The sequence below is a fragment of the Phyllobates terribilis genome, unplaced genomic scaffold (assembly GCF_046119375.1).
Source record: "Phyllobates terribilis strain yellow unplaced genomic scaffold, ASM4611937v1 Scaffold_4__5_contigs__length_816908805, whole genome shotgun sequence".
Lineage (NCBI taxonomy): Eukaryota > Metazoa > Chordata > Amphibia > Anura > Dendrobatidae > Phyllobates > Phyllobates terribilis.
The window spans coordinates 311,840,615-311,852,927 of NW_027362764.1; the positions used below are offsets into that span (position 1 = coordinate 311,840,615).

Consider the following 12,313-nt stretch of genomic DNA (forward strand, 5'->3'; position numbering starts at 1 on the left):
GGAAGACAAGGGGCACATGAGACAAAAGACACCATCTTGAAAGAGGGCAAAAATGGCCAAAATGTTACCAAAAAATATTCAAAGTCCTGACATTACTCCCTCCTTAGAAGCGGCCTCAGGACGATCCTAGGTTTCTCAGGGAATCTCTGATGGAAATGAGAAATTTTCTGTTGGGCATTGATGTTTTCCACAGGTTCCCAAGAGTGTTCTTCAGGGGAATACCCCTGCCATCTTATCAGATATTGGAGCCGATTCCTGCGAAACCTAGAATCAATAATCTCTTCCAAATTGTTTTTGCCCATAAATCACCACAGGCTGCGGAGGTGGCACAACACGTCCCTGGAAGGTATTAGGAGATACAGACTTCAGTAAAGCGACATGGAAAACTGGGTGTACCTTCATAGTCCTAGGCAACTTCAGACAGCAGGCCACAGAGCTAACAATACCGTTGATCTTGAAAGGGCCGATGAATTTCTGTCCAAGTTTCTGTGAAGGAACGTTCAACTTCAGATTTTTAGTGGATAACCACTAATTTCCCCTATTTATTCCTGCCTGTATAGGTTACTTATCTGTTCCAGATTCATCATACTGAGATTTCTTATGTTTTTAGGGTGACCTTTGTCTTTGGGTCTGCGGGGCTGAACTTCATCTCTCCGTTTATTCATTTCTTTCTGTGTCTGTGTCTTGTTTTGTTTTTCTCCCTCGCCGTGGTTCTGCTTGTTCTTTTTTTCCCCCAACAGCCTGAGTATGTATTCTTTTGCTTCTTTCGGGTTTTGAAAGTTTTTTGTTGAGCCATCTGTATGCTTTAATTTCAGTATGGCCGGATGTAGTAATTGGAACTGTACTTGATTTTTAAATAGCCTGGAATAACAGTCACTGAACATTCTGCCCCATTTGTCAACCTTCGCTGAATAATCATTGAAAATTATAATTTTGTGACCTTGAAAAGTTAATAGCTCTTTGAGACATCTAAACGCTCGCAGTATGTTTTCCTTATCGTTAAAGTCCAAGTACTTAGCTATTGCTTGCCTTGGCCTCTGGTTTGCCTCTGAAGTATTGTTTGATCTTTGTGGTCCTATTCTGTGTGCCCTTTCTACTCTCCTATGAGAAGCTATCCCAGAGCCTCTGGTATATCATCTTTAAATATTCTCTGAAGTTGTCAGGGTTTGATATTTTCTGGGAGTCCAACTACCCTTAAATTGTTCCTGCGTGACCCGTTTTCAAGGTCTTCAATATGATCTACCATGACTGATGTCTTTATCCGTCTGCTCATTTGTATCCTCCAGCTTCCCTATTCTGCACTATGCTTCTTTAATTCTTACTTCATGCTGTACTGCAGCTGCTAGGCAAGCATTTATCTCTGGTGCCAGGTGTCTGGCCACTTCCCAGTCTGGCCACTACCAACGCCCCCCCCCCTTCCCCCGCCCGATTTTAGGTACAGATCCATCAGCTGGTGAGTGTACTTCTCACGTTTCCCCACTTCGTTCCTTGAGGTTTCTGTACAGTTATATAAGGGGGTGAAATCTTCCAGGGTTGTCCGGAGCTCTCTTCTTTCACTCCTCTGCAGCCAGCGCTGGAACCGGAAGTTGTTTTTTTGTTTTAAAGCCGTTAAATGTTTTATTTTTTTAACACTATTAATCAATGTGTGTCATAGCCCCCTCCCTCAGATTGTTAGATTTCCTGCTCTCGATTGACCACAGCATCTAAAGGTCAATCAGTCAAAATGGCGGCTCAGTCCGCACCTTCTCTGTGCCATGAATGTACAGTGCTTTGTGTTAAGCCCTACGTTCCAGCGTTATACATCTACAGTGCAGGAAGGGAAAAGGTTTAAGATGCTTCCTTCCTAATACTCTAAGGAGCTGTGTGGACATAAGGATGTTCACACGGTTCCTTAGTTTACTATTCTTGGTGAACCTGTTTTCTGCATTTATGTAAAGTTATTTTTTTCTTGACCTTTTTCTTTGTTTGATTGCTTCTGCCACATTGTTATATTAAGTTCTTGTGATAATATAAATGGCAATGTCACCTGGGGTATTTTTTAAATTGACTTAGGATCAAGTCCACTGGATAACATTACTGAGGATGTTACTCATCCATGCAACCCAAATCCATGTACTGCCAATCACCTGTGTGAGGTGAACAGAAAAGAATGTCTTCTTGAAGAACCATGTCTTCCATATGTTTGCACTAAAGGTAATACATAAATGTCATTAAAGGGACATACTGTCAGCAATCAAACTTACAGAAAAATAATTATTTACATTTGTTCTGCACATTATGTTGTAAGGAAAAGTGAGTGTACTTGTTACAGTTTTTCACACCACCGATGGACTCATGGACCTTTCCATTCACCAGGTGAGGAGCATCAATTTTACTGAGTGACTACTCTAGCTCATTCTCTTTCTATTTCTCCCTGTGTAGAGAGAGATATTGGAGGCAATAATCCATTGTGTTAATACAATTGTCATTTATGCATCATATAATTAAATCGATAAATAATAGTAGAATGATAAAGTCCTGTTTTATTTTGCCTCACATAATGCCTAAGCCTGGGCTTTTAGATTTTATTTCTTCATTGCTGATTATTGTATTGTTTTTCTGGAGGACTAGTTGATAGATTTTTTTAGACATTATTTTTGAATTAATGTTTCAGTTTATGAATTTTTATAATGGCAGAATTCAAGGAAATGTTTTTTTAAACTCCGTTAACTATTTAAACTTATAAGTATGACTTGCAACCAGAATTTAATGAAAACCAATTCATTTGTTTATTAATACATAGAATCAAATAGAATCAAAACATACACTTTAATAAATAAATTAAAAACACATCATGTGTGGATGAAGTGAATCTAGGAATAATAACGTGGCGATAAAGAGTAGTAAAATATTAAGTACTCTGATGTATTGCATCACTGAATAGTATTCCGGTCTAAAGTGACTAGTGCCAGAAGATGGACCCGAAGTGCATTTTTTTCCTTTGCAAAGCTCCAGCGAAATGCACATTGTGTCCATCCTTCATACGGTGGGGACTGTATTTATTTTGTACTCATTATGTTTATTAATTTTTCTGCATAATCCCCCGGTGTCTCTTGATGTACCACTGCTCCTCATGTAACCTGTTGTGACCTTTGACCAATCTATTTGAGGTGGTTATACATATTTATATTCATCCATTTTTTCTATTACTTTTTCACTATCTACCTCTTGTATGGTGGCTGCCAGACACATAGTGAATGGGAGATATTTATGTGCATGTCCTCTGGGATATAAACCTAGAGTAATGCTCTAGTACACATAGTACTGAGAGGGGTTAATTGGCCATATTAGGGCCAGGTCTTATTGTGAGCAGCTGAAGAGTTAGGGTGGGATGGATGCCCACCAGATCTCCACCCCTGGGTGTGGTTCACATGGTAAAATGTGACCTGTTTATCTCACACATGGTTCTGTGTGTGAAGGTGTATAGACTTCCTGGATTGTGTGGCTTTGCTAAATACTAAGAAGCTGGACTCTATTGTATGGACTGCTTACTTTGTTTCACTTTGTGCCGGACCAGGGCTGTATTTAAGTTTTTCTGCAATATGGTTTATGAGGACAGAAATAAAGCAGCCAGAAATTAAATAGAAATCGTTCCTGCAATACGTCATATCGCTCATAAGTGAGTGCCATTTTTACTTTTGGTGTTAGGAGTGAGGGCAGTATTCCCAGGGAACACATTTATTAACAAATTGCCATAAGGCAAATCCACCCTAACTAAAGATTCTATGTAATTATTAATTTATAACTTTTTTATTTATCAATTTAAAATAATTTTTTGTGCAATTTGAAAGCACAATTTTTGTGTTGGTCACTATATAATCTTTCTATTATATGGGACTAACTGATCCTATTGCTAGCCACTGTCAGTATATAATGACGTGTCAACGAACAATTCAGTTCCAGTTTATCATATGGGGTAAACATGTAATTCGTCAGTAATAGTGAAACATGTTGGGGAGGCAGGTGGTTATGTTTTTTAGAAAGCAATTGTTTGTGATTGGTCCATGATGTCAATAAGTGGTGGTCCGCAGTCAAACCATTCAAAGAGATATTAGAATGAATCAATAATTGAAATAGCCCTAAGAGCTATCTGACAATTATTGTTTAAGGAAAAACTTAGATAGTGGAGGCAATTAGTTAGTTAACCCCACATTATATACCGAGACTGAATTGTTTGTTGATGCGTCATAATGATCTGACTGTGGCTAGCAATAGGATCAGTTAGTCCCATAAATAGAGGGGCCATTTGAAGTATTATAAGGGGAATATCGCGTACCAAGAAATAATGAACCCTTAAAGGGATCAAGTATAATGATTCCTCTTGTTGGAATAAATTGATAGTTCAGGACTAATAGAAAGATTATATAGTGACCAACACAAATTGTGGTTTTAAATTGTACAAAAAAAAACATTTTAAATTGATAAATAAATGTTATATAGTAATAATTACATAGAATCTTTAGTTAGGGTCTATTTGCCTTATGGAAATTTGTTAATAAGCTTAAATACCCTACGCTGATTCTTCTGGAACAGTTGAAGCCCAGAGAACACATGTGACTACTACAGGAGTACTGCATGTCTTGGGTGAAGGCGGCTATAAGACAAGGAGCAACATCAGACAGCATGTAGAACCTAATAAAACACCTGGTGCAAGCCCAGCAGAAGCAGCACCAGATTCAGCAGCAGCAACAATAGCTGGCACAATGGGAGACAAATAAGTTGTTTATGCAACAGCTCCAGCAAAAGCAGCAGCAACAGTAAGCGATCCTGCAACAAATCCACCACTGACAACAGCAGCAACAGATTGAATTACTCACCGAGGGGGTTTGTGGCACGGCGGCATCTCCAATTCCAAGGTCAGCTAATGATTTCTTTGTCCAGAAGGCGGTGAGAAGAGCCTGGCAGAAAATTACCTAGGGTGACGAAATAGAAGCCTTGACTGCTCGGATAAGAGATAGGTTGCCCCTAAAGCCGTGTCACCATGCCCAGAGTCTGATGGGATTCCCTTCTGTGAAATAGTGGGAGATGAGAATGTTGTATATCTGACGCTGACATTCCTGAGATAGAAGTGACAGGAGAAAATTTGGGGTCTGTCCAACATAGGGACCTAACTCTAAAAGAAGTGTTCAATAATGTAACCGCTATAAACTGCATAGCGCAGAAACCGGGGGCTGATTTTCGGAACCGGAACCAGATTTTCTTATTTTATGATGAGTAAGGAATTATTTTACCAGGTTACTAAGGTCAGAGAGTAAATAGTGGAGCAATTGTTGGTACCAGGACCCTATAGTAGAATGTTTTTTGACATGGCCCATTCACATGTCTTGGGTGGCCATCTAGGTGTCGACAAAACCCAAGAATGAGTCATGTAGAGGTTCTATTGGCCCAGATGTCACCAAGAAATCCCAAGGCATTGCAAGTCCTGTACCACCTGCCAGTTAACCATTTCCACCTCTCACTTCAGAAATCCCCTCATGCCGCTACCCATCATAGAAGTACCGTTTGAGCGAATTGCCATGGACCTGGTCGTCCCACTGGTTATCTGCTTGTGGGAATCAATATATATTGGTTATCCTCGACTATGCTACGTTGTACCCAGCAATGGTTCCCCTGAGAAACTTCTCCATGAAAAGTATTGCCAGTGAGTTGGTCCACATCTGTGCGTGGACAGGACTACCGAGGGAGATCATATCCAACCAAGGAACACACTTTGAGTAAGGTGATGAGGAAACTGTGTAAGGCCTTGCAAATTACACAACTGAAGATGTCAGTTTACCATCCCCAGACAGATGGCCTTGTGGAAAGGTTCAATAAAACCCTAAAGAGTATTAAAGAGTATTCTTAAGAAGGTCAAAGAAAAGGTCGGTTTAGACTGGGACTTTCTCCTCCCATATCTATTATTTATCCGGGAGATTACACAAGCTTCGATTGGACTCTCTCAGTTTGAACTCCTGTATTGCCGACATCCGCATGGTATTTAGCAAAGGAAACCTGGGAAGCCGAGATCACACCTCATCAGAGTATCATCGAACATGTCAACCAGATGCGGGAGAGAATTGCAAAGGTAATGCCCATCGTAAAGGAACATCTCCTCCAGGCCCAAAAGGCTCAATCACGGGTCTACAACCAGTCAGCCAGGGTGAGGCAGTTCAGCCCTGGGGATTGAGTCGGAGTCCTCGTGCTTATTTCCACAATGGAGAGTATGTTTTTGGCCAAATGGCAAGGCACATATGAGGTGGTAGAAAAGCTGGGTGAAGTGAATTACAAGGCTCATCAACCCGGGAAGACTACCACGTCAATCTTAGCAAGACAGGGACCCTGTTGAAACTCCATGTTTGCTGGTCAAGCCTAATGGGGAACATTGAAGGTGTCACAATAGCAGACATTCTTTCAAATCTTCAAAAACAGCAGTGTCGGGAATTACTGCAGCAGAACCGGGACCTGTTCTCAGATTTCATTAATTATTCCCGATGTCCACAATTAATAGAATGGAACTTCACACCAATACCACAACAAAACCTCAGAACAAATTATATTAGACTGAGATAAGAAGCGATTAATTAAAACCATATTTTATTGAAAATAAATAAAACCAAGACAATAAAAAATCAGAATGCCATTTAGGGGACGCTGAACTAGAAAAATTCAATACAATTGCAGTAATTGCAGTATTATATAGGGGGGGTAATCCTAGCCACTTCGCGCCAGAGCCTGTTTTTGCCTTTTGACCAGGCCAATTTTTTCAATTCTGACCAGTGTCACTTTATGAGGTAATTACTCTGGAACGCTTCAGCGGATTCCCCTGACTCTGAGATTGTTTATTTCGTGACATATTATACTTCATGATAGTGGTAAAATTTCTTCAATATCACTTGCGTTTATTTGTGAAAAAATCAGAAATTTGGTGAAAATGTTGAAAATTTTGCAATTTTCAAACTTTGAATTTTCATGCCCTTAAATGAGAGATATGTCACACAAAATAGTTAATAAATAACATTTCCCACATGTCTACTTTACATCAGCACAATTTTGTAACCAACATTTTTTTTTGTTAGGAAGTTCTAAGGGTTAAAAGTTGACCAGCAATTTCTCATTTTTCCAACAAAATTTGCAAAAACATTTTTTTAGGGACCACATCTTATTTGAAGTGACTTTGAGGGGCCTTTATGACAGTAAATACGCAAAAAGTGACACCATTCTAAAAACTGCACCCCTCAAGGTGCTCAAAACCACATTCAAGAAGTTTATTAACCCTTCAGGTGCTTCACGGGAATTTTTGGAATGTGGAAGAAAGCAATGAACATTTAACTTTTTTTCACAAAAATGTTACTTTAGACACAATTTTTTTATTTTCACAAGGCTAACAGGAAAAAATGGACCCCATAATTTGTTGTGCAATTTCCCCTAAGCACGCTGATACCCTATATGTGAGGGAAAACCACTGTTTGGGCGCACTGCAGAGTTCGGAAGGGAAGGAGCAGCTTTAGACTTTTTGAATGTAAAATTTGTTTGAATAATTAGCGGTCGCCATGTTGCGTTTGGAGAGCTCCTGATGTGCCTAAACAGTGGAAATCCCCCACAAGTGACACCATTTTGGAAACTAGACCCCTTAGGGAACTTATCTAGATGTGTGGTGAGCACCTTGAACCTATAGGTGCTTCACAGAAGTTTATAATATTGAGCTGTAAAAATAAAATTTTCACATTTTTCCCACAAAAACATTTTTCATCCCTTAATTTTGCATTATCATAAGGGTAATAGGAGAAATTGCAGCATGAAATTTGTTGTGCAATTTCTCCTGAGTAAGCTGATACCCCATATGTGGAGGAAAACCACTGTTTGGGAGCACGGCAGGGTTCGGAAGGTAAGGAGCGCTATTTGACTGTTTGAATGTAAAATTTGCTTGAATAATTAGCAGATGCCATGTTGCATTTGGGGAGCCCCTGATGTGCCTAAACAGTGGAAATCCCCCACAAGTGACACCATTTTGGAAACTAGACCTTTTAGGGAACTTATCTAGATGTGTGGTGAGCACCTTGCACCCTCAGGTGCTTCACAGAAGTTTGTAATATTGAGGCGTAAAAATAAAATTTTCACATTTTTCCCACAAAAATGTTTTTCATCCCCTAATTTTGCATTATCATAAGGGTAACAGGAGAAATTGCACCATGAAATTTGCTGTGCAATTTCTCATTACAGGGAATCTTCCGTCATCGGTTCCGTCTGAATCACGTATTTCAGAGAATTACACGGAAACTCTGGTGTAAGTGCTCAGCGCAGAGCACAGGATAAATGTGAGCAGAGCCATACTGCGATATTTGGGAGACATAATAAATAAATCAGTAGCAGGTGAAGAATTGGTTTTATTTAGTTTATTTATTGTTTATGCTGTTCCTCGTGTGGTATAACTGATAAGATTACTTTATTCTTCGGATCGGTGCGATTACAGCGATACCAGATTTATATCCGGTTTTTATGACTGACAGCTGTCACACACTAAAAGACGCTTTTTTTGCAAAATCTAGTTTTTGCATTGCCATATTTTGAGAGCTATCATTTTTCCATATTTCGGCTGACAGAGTCATGCGAGAGCTTGTTTTTTGCGGGACGAGTTGACGTTTTTATTGGTACCATTTTTGGGTACGTGACATTTTTTGATCGCTTTCTATTCCATTTTTTGGGAGGTAAAATGAACAAAAAAGAACAATTCAGCAATTGTTTTTTGAGTTTTTTTTTATGTCGTTCTGCGTGTGGTAAAAGTGATAAGGTAGCGTTATTCTTTGGGTCAGTATGTTTACAGCAATACCACACTTACCGTAAAAAAAAATTTTATGTTTTGGCGCTTTCACACAAAACCATTTTATAGAAAAAAAATTTTTTTTACATCGCTTTATTCTGAGAGCTATAACTTTTTTATTTTTCGGCTGATGGAGCTGTATGGTTGCTTTTTTTTTTTGCAGAATAAGATGACGTTTTCAGCGGTACCATTTTTATTTCCATTTTGCTTTTTGATCGCATTTTATTCCACTTTTTGTTTGGCGATATGATGAAAACGCATAGTTTTTTGCTCCATTTTTTTATTTTTTTTTTTACGGTGTGCACAGAAGGAGTTAATTAGTGTGACAGTTTTATAGATCGGGTTGTTTCGGACGCGGCGATGCCAAATATGTGTACTTTTTTTGTTTTTGCATAAATATACGGATTTATTGGTTTAATATTTTATTTATTTTTATTTATTTTGTGATTTTTTTTTAACAGTTTGAAAACATTTTTTAGACTTTTTTTTTACATTTTTACTTCTCTGCTGGAATTTTCTCCCACTCTTCCTTTGCAGTTTGTTCAAGCTCTTTAATATTTGCAGGGTTCTTTTTCCCAATGGCAGATTTCAGCTCACCCCAAAGATTTTCAATGGGATTTAGGTCAGGACTTATTGTTGGCTATTTTAAAACAGTCCATTTTTTTCTTTTTGAATCATTCCTGTATACTTTTGGATTTGTGCTTTGGGTCATTGTCTTGCTGGAGAACCCATGATCATCGACTCAAACCAAGTCTTCTTACACTGGATAGGACATTTCGCTCTAAAATCTTTTTGATAATTGTCTGATTTCATGATTCCTGTGATACGATCAAGGCCTCCAGTACCAGACGCAGAAAATCAACCCCACAGCATTATGAATCCTCCACCATGCTTAACAGTTAGTAAGGTGTTCTTTTCCTTATAAGTTTCATTGCGCCGTCTGTAAACAAAATGTTGCTTTAAATTGCCAAAAGCTCTATTTTTGTTTCATCTGTCCACAGAATATTTTACCAGAAGGATTGTGGTTTGTAAAGGTACTCTTCGGCAAAGATAAGTTGTTCCTTTTTATGTCTTTTCTTGAGCAATGGTTTCTTCCTTGGCCTTCGCCCATAAAGCTCTGGTTGGTTTAGTGTGCAGCATATGGTAATTGTTGAAACCATGACCCCAGACTGTTCCAGGTTGGTCTTCAAGTCTTTGGATGTTTGACGTTGTGTTTTTTCCACCATTCGCACCAACCTTCGAAGACATCTCTTGTCAATTTTCCTCTTTCCCCCACGTCCAGGGAGGTTCTTGAGAGTTCCATGCTTGGCAAACTTCTTTATAACATTGCGCATTGTTACAACTGGGATTCCAAGGTCTTTGGAAATGCCCTTATACCCTTTGGAAGTCTTGTGTTTGCTAATAAAAGCAGGTCTAATGTCCTCAGACAGCTCCTTTGTCTTCACCATTGTGACAAAGGAGCAAGGCCTTCCATCTAGCTTTTTAAAACACTGAAGTCATCATTCATTGGCTAATTCATATCACATGGGCACCGACAATTAAGCATAGGTGAATCTTTTGTGATCTACCACAAGCATGTCAAAATGTGTTTCCATACTAAATTAATGTAAAGGGTGCCAATACCAGTGACACAGCAAGCTTTAGGTTTTTCTATTTTTCCCTCCAATTGTTTTTTGTTTTAAATTATTTTTTGTCATTTGCTCTTTTCACTTTGTTCATTTATTTCAGGAGACATTCCACATTATGTACTTCAGCTACATGGGTGCCAATAACGATGAGGAGGACTGTATTTAAGTTTACCTGTGATGTGGTTTATGAGGACTGAAATTAGCCAGCCGGACTTTTAAATATAAGCGGTTCATGTGATACCTCACATTGCTCACAAGTGAATAGCATTGTTACTCTCTGTTATATATTGATTTATTTGCTAATGAGCACATGTCACTTTATTTTACACTATCTCGTTTTCATATATTTGTACATCAAGGAGATTTCGCAATTGTTCTGAAATATATATATTTTCTCTGGCACTAGTCCCTTTTAGACCTGAATACTATTTAGAGATGCAATACATCAGAGTACTTGATTTTTTGCTACTCTTTATCTCTATTTTATTATGCTATTCCTAGATTCGCTTCATCCCCACATCACATGTTTTTAATATATTTATTTGTGTAGTCTCTTACCCTTGAAAATTTTACTTAAATGTTTGTTTTGATTCTATATATTAATAAACTTAAAATTCTGGTTGCATGTCATATTTATAGTTTTAAATATTATTTTCTTTGGTCATTCAACCATATTATTGCTTATGTATTTACTTGAGAATTTCTGTTTACAGCTTACTATACTTGACAAATAAAACTTGATTGTGCATGCCATTAGTAGTTTGGGGATACCTAATATGTGTATGTTATTGCTATGAATTTCCTGGTCATCTTGCCCATCAGCCCAGAAACAAGGGGGTTATTTCCTCTGCTTCTGTTAGGACAAGACGATTGATTTTTGTTTGTGAAGGAACTGTACTCCTATCAGCTTAGTGAGCCGTGCTGCCTGGCATCTTGGAGTGACTGTGTTTAGTCGTTTGAATATTATATCCTTTTGGTCCTTCATCTGCTTTGTTTTATTTTTGCTCTCAAGCAGTGTACATGGCATTGGCAAATACGCCATATGATTTCTTGGATTGGGCGGTATTGTGCTCAGAGAGGTATGATTTTTAAATATGGTAACAAAGTTTTCACACATCTGTCTTTAGCTCGTTTTGAAATACACCAAGGTTACTTACCGGTAGCATTTTTTTTCCAGAACTCATGACAGTACACTTGAGAGAGGGATCCGTCCACCAAGGACAGGAAACCTTCTGAAATAAAAGGGCGGTACCTCTCCCCGCTTCAGTAGGGTTACATGAGAGCATGAGTTGAGCATGAGAGGACCTCTGTAAAAAAAACTATACATATAATCAACACCACATCACACAAGCACCCAAGCTATAGTGCACACCCATATGGTGAGAAAAGGAGGGGGGAATATACGGGTGCTGTCATGGTAACCTTGGTGTTTTCCCTTCACCCATGACATCATACCTGAGAGACTTCTGGAGAATTTGAAACACCTTGGGGAGGGACCACCGCTTATAGCAGCCTTCGACCAAAGGTTAAGTCAGTCAAGGAGGACAGATCCAGCCTATAGTGTTTAAATAAAGTCGATGGTAAGGACCAGGTAGCGGCCTTACAGATGTGTTCTATTGATACCTCCGCTTTCTCTGCCCAGGAGGTTGCCAAAGCTCTGTTGGAGTGAGCCTTGATGCCATCAAGGATCAGAGTGCCACTGGCAGAATAGGCTGAACTAATGGCATCCCTAATCCATCTTGCAATGGTGCCTTTTGTTACCCTGTAACTCTTCCTATTCCCTTGAAAGGCTATGAACAGGGACTGGGCTCGCCTCCACTGACTAGTATGTATATATTGCAATAGTGTC

At 38.9% G+C, this 12,313-nt stretch overlaps 1 protein-coding gene across 3 annotated transcripts in view; it reads left to right on the forward strand.

The window, feature by feature from the left end:
- The window catches only part of RECK (reversion inducing cysteine rich protein with kazal motifs), a 677,252-nt gene that overhangs the window by 425,156 nt on the left and 239,783 nt on the right, over positions 1-12,313 (forward strand). For all 3 annotated transcript variants that reach the window (XM_073678381.1, XM_073678382.1, XM_073678383.1), the window contains exon 13: positions 2,053-2,193. In XM_073678381.1, the coding sequence (XP_073534482.1) occupies positions 2,053-2,193 (141 nt within the window). The remainder of the gene's footprint in view (positions 1-2,052; positions 2,194-12,313) is intronic.